This window comes from Plectropomus leopardus, chromosome 1 (genome assembly GCF_008729295.1).
Source record: "Plectropomus leopardus isolate mb chromosome 1, YSFRI_Pleo_2.0, whole genome shotgun sequence".
Lineage (NCBI taxonomy): Eukaryota > Metazoa > Chordata > Actinopteri > Perciformes > Serranidae > Plectropomus > Plectropomus leopardus.
Window position 1 is genome coordinate 25,048,583 of NC_056463.1, and position 23,548 is coordinate 25,072,130.

The 23,548-nt window shown below is 41.5% G+C and overlaps 1 protein-coding gene across 1 annotated transcript in view; it reads left to right on the forward strand.

The window, feature by feature from the left end:
* kif26ba (kinesin family member 26Ba) overlaps positions 1-18,590 on the forward strand; it is a 56,789-nt gene extending 38,199 nt beyond the window's left edge. The window contains exons 9-25 of the mRNA XM_042487856.1: positions 2,746-2,917; positions 3,552-3,884; positions 3,984-4,160; positions 4,635-4,761; positions 4,967-5,204; positions 5,323-5,424; positions 5,655-5,782; positions 6,127-6,306; positions 6,465-6,802; positions 7,315-7,987; positions 9,124-10,025; positions 10,263-10,495; positions 11,276-11,428; positions 11,528-11,742; positions 14,345-14,610; positions 15,956-16,106; positions 17,318-18,590. Of these exons, the coding sequence (XP_042343790.1) occupies positions 2,746-2,917; positions 3,552-3,884; positions 3,984-4,160; positions 4,635-4,761; positions 4,967-5,204; positions 5,323-5,424; positions 5,655-5,782; positions 6,127-6,306; positions 6,465-6,802; positions 7,315-7,987; positions 9,124-10,025; positions 10,263-10,495; positions 11,276-11,428; positions 11,528-11,742; positions 14,345-14,610; positions 15,956-16,106; positions 17,318-17,466 (4,537 nt within the window). The 3' untranslated portion in view covers positions 17,467-18,590. The remainder of the gene's footprint in view (positions 1-2,745; positions 2,918-3,551; positions 3,885-3,983; positions 4,161-4,634; positions 4,762-4,966; positions 5,205-5,322; positions 5,425-5,654; positions 5,783-6,126; positions 6,307-6,464; positions 6,803-7,314; positions 7,988-9,123; positions 10,026-10,262; positions 10,496-11,275; positions 11,429-11,527; positions 11,743-14,344; positions 14,611-15,955; positions 16,107-17,317) is intronic.
* The last annotated feature ends 4,958 nt before the right edge of the window (positions 18,591-23,548 follow it).

Below are 23,548 nucleotides of genomic sequence, written 5' to 3' on the forward strand. Positions count from 1 at the left end.
GCCTCTGTGCCATAAAACACACTCCAGGGGTACAGACAGTTATTGCACTCCAATATCCTGTTTGATCATTGCAAGTGTTAAAGGGAAAAATGTGTATTATATTGACCAAAAAAGCTGAATTCTCCTGCTCGTGCTGCTGTGTGCTTGGGTGGCAGTGCCTACATGTAGGAGAATACACTGCAGGCTCTCCTGGTATTGGCATCAGCAACAACATCCAACATAAACGAAAGCCGGACAAATTAAATTTCTGTTGGCACTGGTCATCTCCTGTTAAAGCAGCTACGGCTCTTTCCGCTACTTTTCTTCAGTCATATACTCTTGCTCAAATAAATAAGACTGAATATCCAAGTCAGCCAAAACGCTGTCAAATGTATCTTCGTCCATAACATCCTCTGCATTAACATTTTGGGCAGCAGTTTTTGCTGTTGGAAACGTAGGAAGTTCTCTTTTTGAGTGGCACTCCCTAAAAGTGAAAACCAGCCTGTTTGTCTTCCTGCATAAAACTATAGTACTTTCACTTAAAATGACAGTGCTTAATGCAGGAAGAACAACACATTTAGCAGCTGCAAACTTTGCTTTCTTGGTCAATATAGCATGCACCAAGGAATGTATTACTTTAATTGACTACATTTTAACATCAACACTGTTTGGATATGCACAATAACAAGAAACCAGTTAGTTTAACGTCAATATTAGCAATATAAGCATTGAAATTCACATGTAATCCTGGAGAGCCTAGATTGTTTTGATTTATTCCTTCAGACATACATATGTACAAATCTGTGAGTGAACATTCTTGACAAATAAAGGCCTATGTCAATTAGAGGCCTTAACATGCAGTTCATTTTTTTAGAAGTTCTTTGGATGTATAAAACCGGGTTGATGGCTACCCGCTGGAGCTTAGTTAGCTGCTTAGATCGCACATACAAATATATGTTTAAACTTTTGTCAATATGGACATGCTACATATATGGTTAGCTTGGTAAGATTCTCTACAATTCAATCATTCAGTTAATTTTAGTGACACCATGAGCACTAAAGAAGATAGTAATACCAGCATAGTAAATGAGAAATGCAAAAAAGAGGTTTGAAAAACCCCCAATTTGATTGTATTTCCCATCTTTGCTGAGCAACAGATTTGTGAGAAAGGAAATAAAGGCCTGCCCCATAGACGCCTGTCCCAAATACGAGCATGTTGATTTCAGTAATTCAAGCAAATAATAGCCTGGACTACTGACTGAAGTTTTACAGTATGCCATTTGGTGATGTTTCACTGGTTCTTGGGGCTGTTGCTGGAACTACAGGCTGTACTTCTGCATTTTAGTATTGCCTGCCAGTCGCTACCAACCCTGCTACTGTCACTCCATACTCATAGAGCTTATAGCTGATCAAGACACCCCCCTTCTCTCTTTAATGTGGACCGAAATCTGATCAAACTGTAAAACTAGACAGCGCTGACTGAATATAAATCAAGATAATGTTACTGCACTGCTTATTTCTTGCAAAAAATGTTTTCAGAAACATGTTTTGCCTTACTGTTTAACTGTAATATGAGATAAGGGTGCCTGGCAGTGTTTACACAGACCAGTCTACGTTGCATCAGGCGCATTGCATTCTGGTAGTTGTACATTTAGACAGCATGTCTTTATGTGAGGGCCTTCTTTATATCAGTGAAATATATCTTTAATATTAGCTTCTTGCTATAATGGTGATCTAGGAAACTGGTTGCTGCTTTCATTACAGACTAGTTTCAGTTGTAGAGAACATCATCTTACATACAGTAGTCTTATGTACTGTAATAAATCTAGTGCAGGCTGAGAGCTAAGATCTAATCCAACGTCCCCAGCACTTGAATTAACATGCAAATGAATACTTCATGAGTCATGAATTTACCTACATTAATTTCAGGGAAAGAGATATAGCGATAGAGATAGATCGAGGGAGAGAGGAGGGAGTTTGTTGAAGCCTGCGGCAGCGAACTGAGAAAGAAAAAAAGAGAGGAGAGGAGGAGAGCATCGATAAGCAAGGTCAAGATAGGAGTGTATACATACGTGTGTCTGTACGTGCATGTGAATGTACACACGTGTGTGAGAAATGTCTGCAGGCTGTGTTTTTAGAAAAGGGGGACAGCAGCGTGAGGTATTGGGCCACAGTGGAGCTTTACTCACTGTCAGCCTGCAGGCCTCTCACACACAGACACACACAGACACACACACACAGACACACACATGAACGCGCTCGCACGCACACACACACACACACACACACACACACACACACGCATACACACACACAAAAGACTATGAATGATTGCAGTAGCCCACCCAGGAGAAAGTCTTTTCTTAAACACACAGCCTACTTTTACTCTCCCATCTGCTAGTATAATCTCTCTGGGAGATAGATCATCTCCCAATATTAGACTACATAATATCCAGAGTGCTTCTTTTAAGACTGTTAGCTTTAGCCTGCAATAGCAGCCCTTCATATATTTAAGAAGCATTGATCAATAATTACCATGAACTTTGCCTTTTTAATCTTTTATCCTCATTTATACGAATATATTAGCATTACGTTCTTCTTTATTACACAGACTGTGACCATGACGAGCTGTTAATAATCCTTTATCAAATGTCAGACGTGTGGGTGTCTGTTGGAAAATCACCCAGTTTTGTTGCATGTTTGAGTGACTGTGTGCATTTCCAACGGGTCTTTGGTGTTAACATCCCGGTGTATGTGTGTTACCAGGGACAGCAAGCTGACCATGTTGCTAAGGGAGTCGCTAGGCAACATGAACTGCCGGACCACCATGATTGCTCACATCTCTGCCTCACCCAGAGATTTCTCAGAAACCCTTTCCACCATCCAGATTGCTTCTCGCGTACTCCGCATGAAAAAGAAGAAAACTAAAGTCACAGTGGTGAGTTTTAATCAAACCTTAATGCTTCATCAAAAAAGTCATTTCTCTTAATGTCATAAAACCTCAACTTTGGGTACATTAAGTTCAAGATAAAGACAAGTGTAGACACTGGCAAGGTCTCTTGAGCAGATGTTGTTATACAGTGTCCATTTTAATCTTACTCTAAAAACATACATCCTGCTAATAATCTTAACATAATACCACATTTTATTTTATTTCTGTTCTGAGTTCTGAGTTTTTTTGTCACCTTTCCATCACATGTACCACATGAGCTACTGACACTCTTTCTCACCTTTCACTTATTTCAAAAGTGCTCAGGTGAAGAAAAAGGGGCGAGGGCTTCAGCAGCACCGACATAAAAATAAAACTGAATTCAGTAGACACCTTAAAGTACCAGCCTGTGATGGAAATTGAATTTAAGTTCTTACCTTAAATCTGTTACTCGGCTAAGGTGCATGTCCAGGATCTGTATGGATGTCATCTTTTTCTCTCTCTTCTCCATCTTTCCTGTTTCTCTCCAGCGTGAACTGTCAATTAAAGGGAAAAAAATCATGCTCTGCAAATCTAAAAAGGGAATATTTTCTCTCTCACCACCTACTCTGCCTCCTCCTTGACTGTCTCTATCCCTCCACAGCAATACACGTCCAGCTCCTCTGGAGGAGAGAGCTCCTGTGAGGAGGGTCGCATGCGTCGTCCGACCCATCTGCGACCTTTCCATCACCGTGGGGACACCGACTCGGACCTGCCGTTGCTGAGACTGTCCAGTGACCCTGACGAATATTCCAGCAGCGAGCAGTCATGTGACACGGTGATCTATGTGGGCCCGAATGGGGCTGCTGTGTCAGATAGAGAACTGACGGACAATGAGGGACCACCAGAGTTTGTACCAATTATTCCCGCTTTACTTCGAGGTAAAACGCCAGAGCAACATCAAAGTAAAAGTCAAGCAGCTGGAGCCCAGAACAAGGTAATTCAAATATATTTAAATTTAGAGTTTAGACGGTTGGCAGTGATCAGAAAAAAATGTTTGTTGTATTAAAACTCTCATTGATTTCTGCTCCAACAGGTGCAGTCTCAGCCAGAGGACCAGCCCAGTGGCCCCTCGCAGCCCCTGCCTCCGGCCTCTCAGTCACTGCTTGGACAACCATTGGCCCCTGTCCCAGAGGAAGGAGCTGAATGCCTGAAATGCAACACCTTCGCTGAGCTGCAGGAGAGACTGGACTGCATTGATGGCAGCGAGGAGGTGATGAGTTTGTATCCTTCTTTTGTTATAATCAAAAGAAAAACAAATCCACCTGAAAGGGGAAGGCCTATTGAAAGTATGACAGTTTGTTTGATGAGTTGAACACTCTATTCAAATGGTAAGAAGTATGTTGTTTGGATCTGCATAACCTTTTGCTTGCTGTCACAGCTTGTGATTGTGGAGGCAGTTTTCTGTGCCTTTCAATTGTGTTACAAAATAATGAATTTGAAAAGGCATTACATTATTATTTCTAAAATGTTCTCTACAGGACTGTTCTTTGCGTGTCACGAATGCATGTTTTTACGTTAACGGCCCAGGTGATCTTTATTCTCATCCATCTCCAGTGAAGTTCTCTTTGATACATTACTGTTGACAAAAGTAGAGAGAATTTCCTTTGTCTGCAGTCAAATAGAACAATTTCATATGAAGGACAGTCTTTCTCTGTTTAATTCATCACTCCATTTCTTTGTTCAGGTTGCAAAATTTCCCTTTGAAGAGGTTCCAGCAAACAAACAAGGTGCTAAACAAGAGCCATGTCCATCTTCAGCTGTCCCGACCTCAGCCCCCTCTGCTCCTGGATCTGCCACAGAAACCAAAACAGGTTAGTTCATTGATTACATATACTGTATATGAATGCTGTATCTCAGTAACTTTCACTTTTGGAACACAAATAAATTTTGACCAAAAACAGGCATCGAAGGCTTTCGTTGACCAATGTGACAAATAATCTGATTTTTTAACCTTTAGTCAGGGGTTTTCAAAACAATCTCCTGTCCAACATCCCATAGGCTCTGCATGTGTTGTAGGAGGTGCAGTGCAGTTCTCCTCCTCAGCAGTAACGACCTCCAGAAGAAGGACCAATGACCAGCAGCTGCAGGACATCAAAGAGGTGGTGGAAGAGGCAGAGCTGGCCCAGACGATGATCCACAGCCTGGCTCAGAGTTCTGGTTCTCCGATAGTTACTAGCACCAGGAGCGTCACAGGAAGCAGCAGCATCACCTCAAACCCCCTGCACAGGACTAAGAGCGCCCAACTACATGACAGGTGAGCAGAGGAGGAATTATGAGTGTCGTGCGAAGGTTATTTCTCTTGCATATGTTGGCCTCTGGAAAGTATCTGACTTTAATTGACAAGATGTCTCCATTATTGTCTCTCTATATAGCCATGAGAGTCTGACTGTGGGCAGTAACACTGATGGGAAGGCTCGTCCATTGGGGTCACCGCGCCTCGGCATCGCCAGCCTGACCAAAACCTCCGACTACAGGTAAAGGAGACTTACAGATTGTGTGCGTGGGCAATACCTTTGACTGTGGACTTCACATGTAATTAAAACAATGTTTGGAAGATGTCTAAAAAACCTTAATATTAAATAATAACACACAAGAAGCAACAAAGGATTTGCATGTGCGCTTGTAAAGAACCTTGATGTACAAGAAGAGCACAACAGCACCAAACACCGTCTCTAAAATGTTTGATCCTCGTTGTCCTCCTCAGGCCTCCATCCTCCCCCTCCCAGCGTTGCAAAGTGTACACCCAGAAGGGCGTGATGCCGGCAACACCCCCTCTGTCCTCACACACTCTGGCTCAAGATGGCCAGGCCACAGAGGCTTTGGCCTCAGACAGTGAGTATCTTCCTACATGTTTATGTTTTAAAACTAAATATTGTCTTGGTACTGCTTATGTCATAATAAGGTATGAACAGTCCTTACATGCATCTTGCATCTGCAGGTAATGTTGTTTCTGTTTCATACCAACACATTTACAAGGTGATAACAGAGTCTGCATAAATGCCTTAAGGCAAATTAACAAAGCATCACATAATGAGTCACCTGAGCACAACACAGTTTATCAGTCTAATAACCGCTGGTTCCAAATTGGCATCATAGTGTGAAGCCAATTTCCTTGTATTCTGTACTTGGAAAACAAAATGAATTACGACGCCAAATGTGTGTTTCTAATTCTCCAGACAGTTTGGCTGCAGACAGCGGCCGATCCTCCACAGAGTCCCTGCTGTCCAGGACTTCTCCAGTGGGCATGAGCCCACAAGTCCGAGAGCCAACTCAGTCACTTTCTGCCAGCCTGGGATCAGCTGAGACACTCTGTGATGATGACGTCCCACCAATACCCCTGGACACACACAGGGACGGTGAGTTGAAATACAAATATGCTATTTTTTTACACAAGGAGAGTGGAATGAATGGGATGCAAAAATGAATTATGTGAATCATATTAAAAGAAAGAGAGAATTATGACAACAATGGATAACAGCTGGGAAATAAACAGATGTGGTAGCCTTGTTCTCAGACTCTCCTCCACTTGCAGTCTCAGGACGGGCAGTGTCTTTAGGTACAGTTGGACCTCTCTCGCTCGGGGAGGACGAACTAGTGTACACTGTGGCTTGTGGAGATGAGGAGGACCTTGATGCTACAGCTCTAATGGACACTCAGGGCCTGACCTGTCATCCCACGGGCATCATCAGTTTCAAAAGTGACTGTTGCCCCATCACCGCCCTTGCCTTGGGCTCTTCATCTGTCTGCGTCGTCAGCGGTACTTCTGATGATGGAGCTATTGGGGACTATCATGTGATGCCTGCAGGTCCTGCAACAAACTCTGGGGTGACAGATGTTGTTGCCATGGCAGAGGTCAGTTTGCTTTGCATTTACAGCGACTAAGATCACTTGGCATGTGGAAATGTTTCCTACACTTAGGCTAATGTTGATTTGAAACATTAGAACTAAATGCGGAACAATACCCATATAACAGTCTATAGACTAGGGTTGTGAGGCCAACATGGCTGCCAATGAACACTGATGGTTAATTCAGTCTCATCTGATTGGCTGATGGAAACAGTGAGTCCATTTTGGAGTTCTGTAAACCACCAACCATCCAGGTAATGAAATGTTTACCCCTTAAATGCAAGTTTAGATTAAAGTTCACCTATGATACACATTTTTTTAAAGCTTTACAGAATCAGGATTCACAGTTACATCAGATTTAGTTTGCTAAATCTATTATTTAATATCTTATATTTAGCTGACAGAATTTGATTAAAGATGGCAGACTTTTCTTTTGGAAAATTCCATCTTATATTATGTAAATCATTGGTATTTGGATTTCAAGATGCCATACATTATGGAACTGTGTCCTGCTGTAGGTGGCCATGGCCAAGCTGCGGATCGAAGGTGAAGCCTTAGCCACAGTGATGTCGAACTCACCAATCTCCTCCTGGATGAGTGATCTGAGCATGGGCAGTGAAGCTGACCAGTCCCTCCACAGCTTCAGTCAGTCCCAGAGCCAGCAAGGGGAGGCCCTGGCTGAACCTGATCCCAACCAGAGCCTTTCGTTTGGAACGGAGGGGCTGGAGGGATATGAAGGCTGCAGCAGCCCGAGAAGAGGGAGTCTGGAAGGAGATGTGGTGCTGTCAGAAAATGGGAGTGATAAGACAACTTCAACCAAAGACAGGCTTAGAAAACTGCCTCCCTCCATGGCTAAAACTAACATCCAAATTCTGGCAGGACCTGGGAACCTCTCTCCGTTCAAGACCACCATCAGTGTGCACCCATGTGTGGCCGTCAAACCCATGATCATACAAGAACCAAATATACTCTCTTCACCTACCAAGACCAGCTTAATGAAAGACCCGGGCAAATTTAATGCACCACTTTTAGCTTCTATATCCAGTGAGATGAGCTTTGAGGACCCCTGGTTGAAGCGTGGCATGGAGGAGGGGAGGTCCAGGGAGCTTGTGTGTGAAGTGAAGCCAGAGAAGAGGGACGTGGAGAATTCAAAGAGCGGGAACGGAGACCCCCGGAGCTTCTGCAAGGATGGTAAGTGGTGCCGTCAGCCCACAGATTTACAGACTGCGTGTTCTGCAATTGCTCTGTTGAGATCAGAGGTGGCACCAAGTGCAAGTCACAAGTAAGTCTCTAGTCTTTGCACTCAAGTTTCAAGTCAAGAAAGGCAAGTCCTGGGTCAAGTTTCAACTTTGAGTTTCAAGTCCACAACAAGTTATAATGTGCACTGCAACAAATGTAATGTCACAACTAAATTTACAAAAGTCATAAATGCTTTTTATTTAGCTGCTAAGCTAACATTAGTTAAGCATTAGGTCACTTATGATGTTAATGTTAGCCTCAATTCACCTTTTTTTGTGCAATTTTCGAATGTTGAATAAAATTGGAAGTTGTTTGGGTCTTTGTAATTTTAGACCTGCACATTTTGCATTATGCAGTCTGTTGTTTGTTGACAACTGTGTAGTTTTTGTACATGAACGGAACAATCTTTGGTAGCAATTTTTTTACAACTGTCACTCAGTAACAGTCGTCACTCCGTCATGGTTCACCTCTGCAACTCGATCGGTTGCTGTCAGATGGGTTCAGACATAGTGGATTTGTGAAACTAAACGTGGACTTGCTGGGAATGAATTGTGTCAACATTAGATGATTCAGGAAATTAACTGATTTGTGAAACACATTTTGTAACTCAAGTCTGACTTGAGTCAGAGACATGTAACTGGAGTCCACATCTCTGATTGGGATATTTTTGCAATATATGCTAGTAACATAGTTTTTAGATTTATAACTTCACTCAAATATGGCAGAAAAAAACAGTCTTCAGATTCAAAAGTTAGTCAACCACACCTCCTTAAATAAGACTACAAGAATTAATATTTTGCACCTGGCATTTTGAACTGCTGTTGATCGACATGAACTTTTGGTAGGTTTGAGTGCGTTAGGGTATTTTCACAGAGCAGAGTAAATGGACCTTCATCTTCAAAATTTGAAAATACACATAAAATGAGAACGGCTGTTTTTTAAAACACTGACTCCTCCAGTCAATCAGCTGATTAGTGACAAGTCTGGGCCTGTTAAGAAACAGTGAAATGTTCTTTCAAAGTAAAAGATTTACCGGATTCAAAAATTAAGTCTATGTTCTTTCTTATTTGCCATTTTTACTACACCAGGTGGTGATCATGGCAGCTCTAGTTCAGGTGGTGAGTTCCTGTCATCTCCAGATTCCTTTAAGAGGGTGGTGGATGGCTGCGAGATGGTCGCTGTCGTTGCCCAGGGAGAATGCCTGACTGGTATCTACAGCCCAGATATTCACCGTACTGCTAGTCTTCCCCGTGGCTGGCACCGTATCAACCGCCAAGACGGCTTGGACAATGGAATTGAGTACCGTAATCTTGGCGTCACCACTTCAACTCCCTGCAGTCCCCGTGCCACACTTGATCGACGGGGATCAGCTGGAAAACAGGGCTTTTACTCCCACAAGAAAGGGGGAATCCCACCTCTGCCACCGGTGCGGAAGTCCAGCCTCGACCAGCGTAACAGGGCAGCCAGCCCTCTGCACCAACTAGGCGGCTCAGTAGATGATGCAGGGATCACCAGACAGCGAGGCTCCAGCATTGACAGCAGCAGACTTTTCAGCGCCAAGTTGGAGCAGCTCGCAAACAGAACCAACTCTCTGGGTCGGGTCCACAGCTCCCACAGTGGTTCCCACCACTATGACTGTTTCTCTCTGGAGAGGGGAGGCAGCCTGAGAGGGGGAGGAGGAGGAGGCGTGAAGGGGGACAGCACCATGCCTCGCACTGGGCGCAGCCTCACCCGAGCTGGATCAGTGTCTTCTCCTACTGGAAACACTAGCAGCCCCAGTTTCAGTGCCAGTCCTGGTCCAAGCAGCGCTCCCCAGTCACCAGCCAAAACCAGTGGCCAGTCAAAGATCTCAGCAGTCAGTAAACTGCTGATGACCAGCAGTCCCAAGTCCAGGAGTCTGTCTGCATCCAGCACCAAGACTCTGAGCTTCTCCACTAAGTCTTTAAGTCAAGCCTCCAGCCGCAGCTCCAGCCTTCCTCCCAATGGAAAGGTGAGACAGGATACATACATGAACACACTTTCAGCACCTGTCAGCTATATGAGTGTCCTCAGCAGAAAATACTACATGAACCTCTAAGTTTATACAATGACTTTGAGACCTTCCTCTTTGTGCACTTTTAGTTAAACACCAAAAACACATTCTTTGGTAACTTAATACAAGTAGTTTAAGTTGTCATGGCCTCCATTTCTCCGTCCACCCGCCTAAAACTTTCATCTGTTTCCTCAGCCCCAGAGCTCAGTACTGGCCCCTCTGCAGCAACAGGTACCTGCTCCTGGTTCTTGGTCTACCCAGTCTTTGAGCCGCAGTCGAGGGGGAAGCCTGGCTGCCAAGCTGCCTCTTCGGGCTGTCAACGGTCGAATCTCAGAGCTCCTCCAGGGAAGTGCAGGCTCCCGTTCCAGGAGTCATGCCCAGGGGGGAGGCACAGATCCAACAGAGGAAAGAGGAGTTGGAGGGGCGAGGTTAGTTAGTTTACTTCATTTCACATGTTCACATTTAAGCATTAAGTGCAAAGCTCATAGAGAACTTCATATAAGTTGACCTCCTTACATGAGAATAAATATGATGCATAACTAACAGTTTGTAGGCAGTAGACACCATTCATGTGTTCAGAATATTATCAGAAACAGAGTTGACATGACAATTTCTTGATGGTTTAAGGAGTAGTGTTGTCATGATACTGGAATTTCTAACATTGATACAATGCTCAAAATTTGATGCCATCTTGGATAACAATGAGAGAAATGGACACGGAGAGCATCAATTATTTTTTTTCTCATTAAAAGACAAACATAATAAGGCTATAACATGATCTGAAATGGCTTTTCTTTCCTTGGTTAAACTAAACAACAAACAACTATTGTACAGTGTCTTTGAGTGTGTGAAAAGCGCGTTATAAATAAAATGTATTATATATACGTTATTATTATTATATTGTTATAAAAGAGATAGAGAAAGTGCAGTTGGTACCGGCAAATTGATACTGTGAAAAATCAGTATTGAAACCATTTCAAATATTCAATATTGATATGTATTGATAAATCAATATTTTTGACAAGACTGCTAAGGAGTTGATGCATATGCTGCAAAATCCACAGTTCAACTTCAGGGACTTTTTTGCATGTCATTCCCTCGGATCTCTACTGCCAAGTTTGAGCTGAAAAGGCAAAATACTATTAAAACACTTCCAAAAATAATCTGTTTTTGGGTTAAACCCTTTTATCCCATTTTCTTGCTCTCAGTGGAGTGGGAGCTGGAGCAGGAAGTGGTGGTGGTAGTGCTGGCCCAGGAGAGGAGAGAGCAGCAGTGGTCCAAACCCTTCCCTCTCCCTACAGTAAGATCACAGCTCCCAGAAAACCCCACCGCTGCAGCAGCGGCCATGCTAGTGACAACAGGTATAATAGCAAGTTCATTTATTAATGTAAATATAATAATTCTGCAGCTGCTTAAAATATTTGCCATTTTTAACTGTGATCTCTTTTCGCCTCTAACAGCAGCGTACTGAGTGGCGAGCTTCCCCCTGCCATGGGGAAGACGGCCTTGTTTTACCACAGTGGAGGCAGCAGCGGCTATGAGAGCATGCTGAGAGACAGCAGCGAGAACACTGGAAGTACCTCCTCAGCCCAGGACTCCCTCAGTGAGCACAGCTCAGCCACCACCTCCTCCAGACGAAGCTCCAAGAGCAGCAAGAAGAGCAGGAGCAACACAGGTCACCATTAACATTTAAACCTATTCTCTAAAGACATTTCCCTTAATTGGATAGAGTATCATGCAAGTTGACAAGAAAGGGTTGAGGGAGATGTAATTAGCCTTAATCAGTTGCTACAGCACCCTGTAATTTAGATATGACAAAGCTATGAGTGTGAGCTAAATCCTGGCTCTTCGTCAGGGGGTCCAGGAGTCCTGCAAGGGGCCACCAAATTATTATTATTTTTAAATTTTAAATTTTTTTTTTCTTTTAGAAAATGAAAATGTGTGAAAATACACAGCTTATCTATGTAAAAGTGAAATTCCCTTCCTCTCCTACCTGAAAAGGAAATACAAGTAAGGCTGAGGCTGATATTGTCCTCTGCCTGATGACCTCCATCTGCCTGCTTTAATATGCAATGCAGATTTATGCTAGGGACACCATGCTCCATCCTCGGCCTGAAATACATTGAGGACCCCTGCTCCAAATAACACTTCTGAAAGGGAACAGAGTCTAATGCACTCATACTAGTACTCATGTTTTTTTTGTGCATTAGTAATTCATTTCTGAATCAGTGAACACATTACTAAGTGCAGAGATAACCACTTTCACTCAGTTTATCCTTTTCTCATTTTGTGTTATTTTTTCTATCCACTTTTAACATGCATGCATAGCTTTTAAAGCTGAAAAGCACATAATTCTGGTATTATGAAATCTATTTTAACAAAAATAAAGTAGAAAGCTAAACAATTATGAAAGAACAGAAAATTTTGAAAGATCTCTATGAGAATCCATTGGTGAAACTGAAAAAGCACTGGACAGGTGAGGGAAAAGTGAAGGAAGCTGTCGCAGCAGAAGGAGCTTGCAGGTAGGAAAGGTGACCCTGACCACCCATCTGTGAAATGGTAAAGGGAATCTGCTGGTGTGGGCTGTAATGAATATATATTCACCAGAACAGCACACAGAGAGGCTGCTAATGTGCCCACCAAATTACACTCTACTGGTTAACCACAAGGATGGATATGTGCATAAAATCAGATTGGACAGAGGCGGCTCTTCCTGGTGTGTCTGTGATTATTAATTTAAATTGGAGTAACCCTTTCAAAGTGTGAGGGGTGCAGCCTCACCTCCTGCAGAGAAAGTCTGAATTTGCTCTCATTTCCCTTTTAACCAAATATGTGCTTCAAAAAGAGCATTTGCTGTCAAACTGTCACAAGAAGGCAGGAAGGATTACTCTGTTACTCATTATCAAGCTGGATACAACAATTCAGTCCAGTTCAGCGGACAGAATATAAAAAAAGAGGAAGGAGAGACGGGTGTGCCACACACTGAAGCAATGCGTGAAGATGTGAGTGCGACCGCAATTTTAATTACATCTCAGCTGAGTCTCCCTTCGTTGTTAATTTTCATTAGATTGGATTCACCAACTCTTTCTCAAATTATCCTCCATGTCTCCACCTCTCTCAGTCTTTTTTCCATCTTTTTCTCTCCCACATTCACCCACCTCTCCCTCTGCAGACCCTCATTTTCTCTCTGTCCTCTTATATTCTGCGTCCTACAACATAATGACATAGTAATGTCTCCACTTGATCTTTCCGTGCCACCGTGAGACCAAAAGTCAGCCGCAACCTTATTAAAATCACCACATTCTCTCTCCTCTCTCTCTCACACACACCTTATCTCTCACTTCCTTGGGAGTCTCTCATTCCTACATGACTGGCAATTTCTATGCAAGCATCAGATCAGAGAGTGACCTGCTGCTCTCATCTTTGAGCTTCATGAACAGAGAAAAAACTTTTTATCTGGTGTCACACTCCATTGTCTGTTTCGCATGCCCTCTCTGCTTTTTCAGTCACTCAGTACTTTTCTTTTGTCCTTTCTGCATCTCTCCAGTGATTCATCTGTATCCGTCTACTTCCTCAACCATCCATAAACTCTTTCATAAGCTGACAACATTTTGCATTTATGTTATTTTCCTATCTTCCTGCTTCCCCCTGTAAAGATACTTGTTTTGAAACAAAGCAAATGGTAAAGAATGATTTTCAGACAATTTTCTGTTAGCTGCACTGTAATATTATATGACTGGCTCTTTTTTGGTAATTTTGTGTCACTTTTAGGTAATTGTGTGTCTTTGTTAGTCATATTTAGACTCTTTGTAGCAATTTTGTCTCCATATGTGGTTGTTTTGTGTCTTTTTGTAGTAATTTGGGTTTCTTAGAGGTAATCTTGGTGTCTTTTTTATTCATTTTGGGACTCAGTAGTCTCTTTGTTGTGGATGTTTTTGTGGTTGTCTTTCTGTTGTTGTTGTTTGGGTATCTTTGAGGTTGTTTTGCCCATTTTTGTCATTATTTTGTGTTTCTTTGCACTTTCTTTGCATCTCCTTGTGGCCATTTTACGTCTTCCTGTTCAGTACATGTTCATTTGAGTAAAATCCATCCCTGGAAGTAATGCATTAGAATAGGCACTGAACAGTGGGCATTATTCATGGTACTAATTATATAAATACGAGAGTTGAAGGGTTACAGTATTTATCACCAATTGTGTTTCTGTGTGTAAAACACTGTTATTATCTATGCTAGTGTGTAAAGGTCTTTCTTGTTTCTACCTTCATTTTTTCATACAGGCCTCCAGCGTCGTCGTCTGATCCCAGCACTGACCTTGGACTCTTCCTCCTCCTCACCCTCTCATCGCTCCTCCAAACAAGCCATCACGTCCTCTTCTTCCTCCTCCTCTAGCCCAGGCGCATGCTGGGTAGATGGTCCACTTGGCCCCCCAACTCCCTCAAACCTCCGGGGTGCAACTGCAACGACAGAGACCTTCGAAATCAAGGTGTACGAGATCGATGATGTTGAGCGACTGCAGAAGAGGAGAGACAAAGGAGGGAGCAAGGTGAGAGATGAAAGGAGGCAGGTGAGATATTTGCGAGAGGATGGAAGGGCAGACCAACCTGAGCTACATCGGTGCTATATTGAGTGCCAACCATACCACCTTTTACATTTTCCAGATTCAGTTTCTGAAGTTCATCCATCCTAAAGAAAATAAAGAGATAAGGTTTACAATCCCCTTACAACAGGGTTATTCAGTTTTCCCCACAGTGTTTTGGATTTCAGTATTCAGATTGGACTAGTTCAACCAGAGGTTTTCACAACTTGTAAAGGAGGTAAAGGAGGCTATGACTTTGTTAGAATTACAAATATGGCAGGTTCAAATCAGACAAAAATCCCCCAATCTCCATGGGTAAAAGAAACACAGTCACATAAAGGAGTGCTAGCATGAGGGAAAGGCTAACATATGGAGGAGAAAGGGGGAAAGGAGGAAGAGAGAAAAGAAAAGGGAAAAAAGAAAGAGAGTTAGAGTGGAGGATAGGAGCAAGGAAAGCAGAAAAGTGTTCAAGAGAAACTGTGTGAAGAGAATGTATGTTGGTGGATGAGGGAGAATGAGCGATAGATGTGGGGAGAGAAAAAATAAGTGGAGATCCAAAGAGCAGAGAAAGAGGCCCAGAGGGCAGGAGGCACATTGCACTTGATGTCAAAGAAATTGATTGGCTGACTAATAGTTGTGGAACAAATTAAAACGCAGTAAGTGTTCTGTTGGACACTGTTATTGTGGACAGCTGGAGAAGAAAGGAGACAGAAAGCAAAGGGATCAGAGCCATGTGTTTTTGAGAAAAAACCCTCAAGCGAATAAAAACAACAAGTTTTAAAAATACAACAGTTAGGATTTTTTATACACAATGAATGAATAAACATAAAATTCTATCTGAATAGTGAGCCGTTCTTTTAAATAAATCTGTGTTACTTAATTTTAGAAATGATTAAAATTCCTCAGATTTAGCAGAATGCAGAGCAGCACTGTGAAATGCATGAAATTGTTGCAAATAAATGCAGGGTGCAGGTTTTTTGGGTTTCCACTGTTAAACCTTTATGTATTCAGAGGAGGGAGCATTGTGAGCTTTGGGAAAGACGGTGGGAGAGAAAACCATGAAATATAGATTTTCCCTGCAGCATGCCTTAAAAAAACCACTTAACCCCCGGCTGCTCCAGTGAAGCTGCTCAGTGTCCGAAAAACACTTGACGCCGGTGAATGAGGTGTGAATGTATGCAACTGTGTGAATGTCAAACAGGCTGCAGCTTTAAGAGAGCGACATGTGTTTCACAACACACTTCTCCAGATAAATAAAGGGGAATAAAATCCACATCTGCCTGTCTGTCCTCTGTTTGTGTGTGTGTGTCAGGAGGTGGTGTATGTCAGTGCCAAGCTCCGTCTGTTGGAGAATCGTCAGCAGAGAATCAGTGAAGTCAGAGCCAAGTACCAGTGTCTGAAGAAAGAGCTGGAGCAAACCAAACAGTACCTGATGCTGGAGCCGCACAAATGGACCACAGAGTGTAAGTAGGACCTTGATACATCAGTGACTGTGTATGTATGTAAGCGTGTCTTAATCGTGTATTCTTAACTAATGGTTTGCAACAGGTTAAAAGATCATTTTTATGATAATTAATGGTAAAGAAAAACAATTATTAAGCATATTTGTCTCTGATATGTCCTGCCCTCTACGTATATGATTGCAGTTACATCAGTTTTATTGTTATGTTATTGTGTATTTTCCTTAAAGTCAGCAAACTGGATGAAAACACCCCTGGCTTTTCTCATCTCACAATTTGCACATCTTCGATTTCTTTCCTCGCCTCCTCTTCTGGCATCTTAAACATGTTTCATGCTTATTTTGGAGGGTGCGCTGTGGAGAGTGATACTGTGCAATGCAGCTTAGGCAAGTAAGGGTCTGAGTGCAGAGTTGTATACCTCTAAGATTTTGTAACAATGTGGATCATGCCTGACTGGCTAGCGACAGGACCTGGAGGTGCATATATGCCAATTCAAATTTCACAACACTTTGAAAGTGCTTTGATGAAGAACTGACCAAGTCAGAAAATATGAAACCGAAACTGTTTTGACCACAATTAATATGAACGCCAAGATGTTTACATGGACCGTATCAGCATCACGCTGACCGCAAGAAGCATGACGCATATGTTAGTCCCTCCCATCTGAGATGTAAGGAAAAGAAACGAGGAGAGAGGAGCTTAGGCTCCAAGCATTTAATAAAATGAGACATCCATGCTTCTTAGCTGTCATTTTAAATCGTCAATTAAAGGAACAGTGTGTAAAACTTAGTGGCATCTAGCAGCTAGGATTGCAGATTACGACCAGCTGAAACATCTCATTTGAATTTGGTGAGCTTGTTAGTACTTTCTTAGTATGTTAATCTGGTAAAATGGGTCACACTATAAAGTTTCATACTCAAAAAAGGCTCAGTAATTTCCTCAGTGGGGCACTTCAGTTCTTGACAAACAAATTTAATGAAGACTTATTGATCACTGATGTGTTTCACTGAAGACTTTTTAGACAACATCTCTGGCACAGAACATCAGGCTTGGGAAAATATTTTTTAGTTTTATGAGATAATTATTGGTGTCTTTTCATTGAAAATATGTTGACAATAAGAAAGAAAAGATTTATCTGTTCAAATAAGTTATAAACTCATAAACAAAGTACACGTAGCAGTGTGTCATGCTTTATTTCTTACCCGTCTTTTCAGTTGAGCTACAGCAGGCGTATGAAGTGGACTCGCTGGAGTATTTGGAAGCTCTGGAGATGATGACGGACAAACTGGAGACCAGAGTCAACTTCTGCAAAGCCCATCTCATGATGATAACCTGCTTTGACGTGTCCTCAAGACATCGGTAGACAGATGGACGGTAGAGAGCTGGAGGACGGGGAGGCAGACACACAGCTGGACTCAATTAGATGTCGACATTTGGACCAAACTGATTAATCAAACACATTAAGAAAACATCTCTTATACAAATACATCTCATTGGATGACTGGACAGTTGGATGAAGGGATACACTGGATCCTGCATGTCATCCTTATGTCCCCTTCTGTTGTAAGTAGACAGATGGACAGAGAAATTGACGGATAAAGGGAATGGAGGTATATGGAGCTATTTAACTGGCCAACAGACAGATGAGTCGGTAGATGTTTTTCTGACAGAAACAGAAGCTGAACAGCATCTACTGAACGGGCCACTTTAAATCAGTTGAATACGGCTGCCCACAGAGGCGGCCAGACGGCACCGAGCCTGAAATGAAACATCAAACATAACTAAGTGCACACGGTTTCCTAGACAAGTGAGTAATTATCCCGCTGAGACACCTCTTAGACTGAGCCAAACATTTAGGAATGTATGGAGAGGAAAGGAGTAGAGAGATGAACAAAAAAAATGCCTTTAAAAAAGACTGATAAAGAGGAGCTGAATGAGAGGAGAAGAACAAGTCCTCATCTCCCATCATTTTAAAGGAGCACTTTTCACAGTTTACGCGTTTGGCTGTAAATAGAGTGCAGACGACAGAATGGCCTGGTATTGTTGCGCAGTTAATAAAAAAGACTGACCATGAGAAAGACAGGAGGAAAAAAAAAAAGATTTAGATAAGTGCCTTGTGAACATTTCAACAATACCAAGACCGATTCTCTTTCTCTCTGAATTTGTGTACATGCAGTTAGTACGGTGCTAGCATAGAAAAAAAATACCACATAAGATCAGCGTCCTTGGAAAATCGTTGAATTTATAGCCATTTCTGAATGTGATGTTTACTGTCAGTGTTTAACTATATCATGAACAAACTAATAATCTATGTTTGAATGGTCTTAGGTACACTGATGAGAGATGAGACTAAATTCAAACTGACTAAAAAAAAGTTGGAGAGGACCTACGGACTAACACCAAGTCCTCTTTAAAACAATAAAATGTTGCAAGGACCAAAATTAGGAAAGTGGACATGATTTTTTTAAGGACACAGAGTTATGTGTGTTGAAACTAAGAAAAAAAAAGCTAGTTTCCTGTGGTGTTGTTTTTGACTTTACCCACAATCAGAGCACATCTGAATTTTAACCCTCTGGGACAGACATACATACATACATACATACGTACATACATACATACAGTGTGTTTCCCCTGACGCAGATGTGATGGCTTTTTCATGTTCACACAGCAATGAACTGTCTGAGTCACACAGGGACGGAAATAAAAACAGTTTTTTTCTCTGATGCAGTGAGTTAAGTCCATCCAACAGTTGACTTGACTGACTGACACGCTGACTGTCTGTTCTTTGTATCTGTGTTGTTCTGCTCTATTCTAAAAGAAACTGAATGATTCGTCAATGTGTGTGTTTTATATCAAGGTATCCTTTTTTATTTGAGTGCAATGGGACCATGCAGAGACTATGTGTGATAGTAAGAGAACAGAAATGGGTAAAGGAAATATTTAAGAGTAAATTATGAGACAGACTGACATAGTGTTCAAATATCTTTCCTTTAAGGCGCATGTTTTTGGAACAAAGTAGCGAATATAGACTGGAAACACTAACATGGGATCACAGTTATGGCTACAAATTGGCTATTTAGGACACAGACATGATCGAGAAATAGTCAAAATATACAAACAAAGGAATGAAAGAGAGCTAAAGAAAGAAAAGGATGATGACCAAATTACGAGGCATAGATCTCTGCCTGGTTCCATTTTTTTTGGACCGATAGCAACAATTCAAGATTTGTTAATATTATTATCTATGGTGCTTGAGATGTTTATGATCTAAATGTTTGTACAAATATAAATATATGAAAGAGCTTGTTTCCCTCTGAAATACAGAACAAAACCCTTCGAATGCTTCTTCTACATCGCTGTCATGGTCGTTCGCCACCCTTTTCTCCGAATGCTCTTTGCCCTGCAGGCAGAGAGCATTCTGGGAGACCCTGTTTGTTGTCTGAGAGGTAAAAGGAGGAATAGACAGTGACTGTAATGATATTGGTGTGATTTGTTAAAAGCTTCGCAGTGCTAAATTTATTTTTATCCCAATTGAACAAACTCTGTTTTGATCATCTCCACTGGACTGACACGGAAATCGGACATGACTTTTGATGTCCTCATGGTGGTATAAAACGGTAACAGTCATTAACTTCATGTGGTGTACACCTGCAGTGACAGCCACGAGATAATCAAGAGGGAAATTACCTGAGAAACTGAGATGCTTTTGACAGACTGGACCTATGAAGCGTTTTCACAGGAGGAGACACTGCTGAGCGCGTCCTGTTTTTATCTCCCGGTTCACAATGCCAGTCATGAATGAAGGTTTATTTTTGAGCTCAGGAGAGCAAAATCGCTTATTAATGTCGTTATTTATTTACACCTTATGATCTTAAAAGTTACTATGCATTTAAGAAAAAATAACTGTACATACTTTGCTGAGCCCATGTCATATATAAATATATATACTGTACACATATCATATATGCGCTCATTTTTATTTTATATATCTTCTGTTGATTTCGTTTGCTCCTGTTGTTCCTGTTGGAGACTTTCATGGGTTTCCTAAAACATTCACGTTCAGGGTAGTTATGTGGATCCAGCACAAATGATGGTTGATTTTTTTTTTACATGTGAAGAAGAAAACTGTGTTGTTTTAAGTGAAATGCCAGTATATTCTACAGTATTAACTACAGCCTTGTGTCATTAGCAGTGGATGTTTTGGAAACCCCGACCTCTGGTTGAGCTAAATGGCCTGTACTTGTTTCGAGATTTAAGATGCTATGTGTGAGATTTTGTCTTTGCTGCGTCAGTGCCAACTCTACTGTGGTAGCGCGTTATAATTCTAGCAATAATTGTGACAAATGGCTAAGGTTTTGGTGGCCCCATATTGTTTATAGCTAACATAATTGTCCATGTAAACCTTTCAAGAACAAGTGCTGCTCTCTCATCAGAGGCAACCGCGCTAAAATGGAAGCACTTTGTCGGGTGCTTCAAATAAAATTATTCACAAAATGCCATCTGCTCCATCAGGTTGCAGGGCAGAAAAAACCCCCACATAGGCTAATGAACAAATTGATGTGTTTTTGCAGGAGCGAGAGAATTGTAGTGTGTTATCTGAAATCTGACACGTAGCATCTTTAAGTTCTTTAAGCAGTATTGTGTGTTAAGTCTGAGTCAGACCACATTTTCCAGAAACAGATTTTATCAGCAGCAGTAGGACACTCATAGTTCTTATGGGTCAGCAGATGGAAAATCTCTCCTAACTGATTAAAAGTAGTTTGTGTGCATTACCTAAGAATTAAGCAGAAGAATAAATTATTTCCAATGAAAACAACCCAGCATTACGACACATGCTCAGTGTAAACAGGTGAGTGTGGAGTGTGAGATTTTTCACTGTGTGTGTGTGTTATTTCCAAGATTTAAGACTACGATCTTAACTTCTTCTGCAGATTTACGGTTTCTGAGAAATATGGTCCGACACACTGTGTTAATGGAAGAGCAAGATGGAGGGATGTAAATAAAGAAATGTACTGAAAGAGTTTCACATCTGATTCCTCCTTCTTTTAACACATAATAGTCCAGGAAGAACCAGCCAATGGTCTGTCTCAAACCCAATGAAATACACCCACATTACATTACGACTCACATTATAAATATTAAAGATCTGCTGGAAAAACAGCTGATTGTCCAACCAGTGAATAGCTCCATACATAGTAATATGAAAGACAAAGGGAGAAAATTCAAGTGTAATGACGGTCTAACTGAAGAAAGATGAACCAGGTAGCAACAGGACATACAGGCTCGTACATGTTCTGCATCTGTTCACCAGCTTAAAGCATGATTACAGGACATGGGGGTTTTATCCCACATTTTAGAAACTTATTTCAATAAGAGGATCTTAACTTCAGATCCTCTTATTGAAAGAAGTTTTTAAAATGTGGGAAAACAGTAGGTGAGGTTAGGTTAGGTAGTAGATGATATAGTTGAAAATATACTTTAGAATCTAAAGTCCTCTACTATGTTTTCTACATCACCTATTGTTTGTTTAGGGGTTCCTCTGTGCAGCAGCCAGATAGATAGGAGTACTGCCACTACCACTATACTGCTTCAACAGCCCCTTTTACACTGCCTTTCTAAGGCAGAAATATCACGCCATTATATCATCTTGACCTTCTGTATAAAAAGAACAATCGTGGAATGAGAGGACAGAGTTGTCTCGCCTTAAAGCCGGCAACTGAGGTAGTAACAGCACCAAAACAGCATTTGTGTAAAAGGGACAGCTGACTGGATGGGACCATGGGCGCAATATTTTGAGGAGGTGTTGTATATAAATTGTGAAAACAATAAGGGCAGGGAACTCCCTACCCTCCGAGTAGAGGACAAGATCAGCTGCCATATAACAATTGTTAGTTCCATGTTATGCTATTGTTATTGTTTAGAAAGCACATGTTATATGTCACACTGGGGCAGACACTATTGTGCTCAATGTCACGCTTCTTTTGCTTCTGCAATACCAGCATGCTATCTAGTATCACACAGTGGAGCAGCCTGATGTCGCTGTTTGGTTCTGAGCTCAAGATTAGTTTCTTCTTCAGAGATTTATTTTATCCCCCGCCCCCCCCAAAACGCACCTATCCCTTTATCAGAATCGGAGAGAGGACTGATCAGCTCAGAGAAACTATTTCCTCAGCAGCCTCCTGTCTCAGTCAGCTGACTCTGCCTGGAAACTATAATCCTGTGATGGATGAACAGTTGAAAAAAATGTCACCTTACTTTTTCCACAAGAATATTTGAAATTTTTTCTTCCTGAATAACATATTGGTGCAATAATGACCCCCAACTCACTTACAAGGAGTGTTGGTAAAAAGCCTAAATGCATAATACTCTTATTGGCTAATGAATTCTGAAAAGAAAAAAATCTACTCCCAAACCTCAAGGAAATGTGCCTGACTGTTAGATTGTCTGTTATGTAGTAGATATCAATTAGTTTCCATTAAGTGTGTGTGTGTGTGTGTGTGTGTGTGTGTGTGTGTGTGTGTGCCTCTACAAGCCTGTAGGCAGCTTCCTAGGTGATAAATTGCCCTGTTGAGCCTCCTTTGATCATCTGAGCACAGTAGGCAACAGGAAGGAGGTGAAAGAAGGAATGGGAGAAAGAGGGACAGAATAGATGAGAAAAGACAGGAGAACAACAAAAGGGAAATGAAGAGAAAGAGGGAGAAAATGACAGAGTATGAGTAAAGGATTATATTTCAGAAGAGTAGAGGAGAGAGATGGTGAGGAGGAGCTGGCAGTGCAGGGGATAAACGATGGGTGAGGTTAGTAAGTAAAAAATAAGGAGACAAGTGAATTCCTGAAATTTGATCCTGAAATTTAATCAGGTTATAAAAAAAACCCAAAAGAACTTTCATTTGGAAAATACAGTAAGAGAATGATCCTCTGGGTAATTTTAGACGAAAAATAGGCAACTGTTACTCGCAAAATGGGCTATTACTCTTTTCTGAACTCCCCTCTTCCTAAAATCAGTTACCTCAGGTAAGAGACAGTTTTTTTTCCTGTAGCAAGACTTATATTTATTAAATTACTAATGCATTCTATGTTTTTCTTTGCTGAGACTGGTATCTCATTTGATAAATGTTAGGTCAACCGAGCATCTGTCTCTAAGTAGTCTTGTTTGATACAAATGCAAATTCTTGGTGGTTTAATATGTGCTCAGAGACGACTTTATAGAAGACGACTGAACAGTGTACTTCTATAAAGAACTAGAAGATGTATTTGTTTACCCCAGTTACCTCTTGATAGCTATCTTTAATAAATTTTTTACTTCAGTAACTACTTTTCTTTACTTTACAATAAGCTTTTACCTGCTGGTGGAGATAGATGTAAAGTCAGGGATTCAAGTCAGCAGAAATCATCCTATAAAGACCATATTTGTCTATACCAAATTTATCATCAGGTCTGAAGGA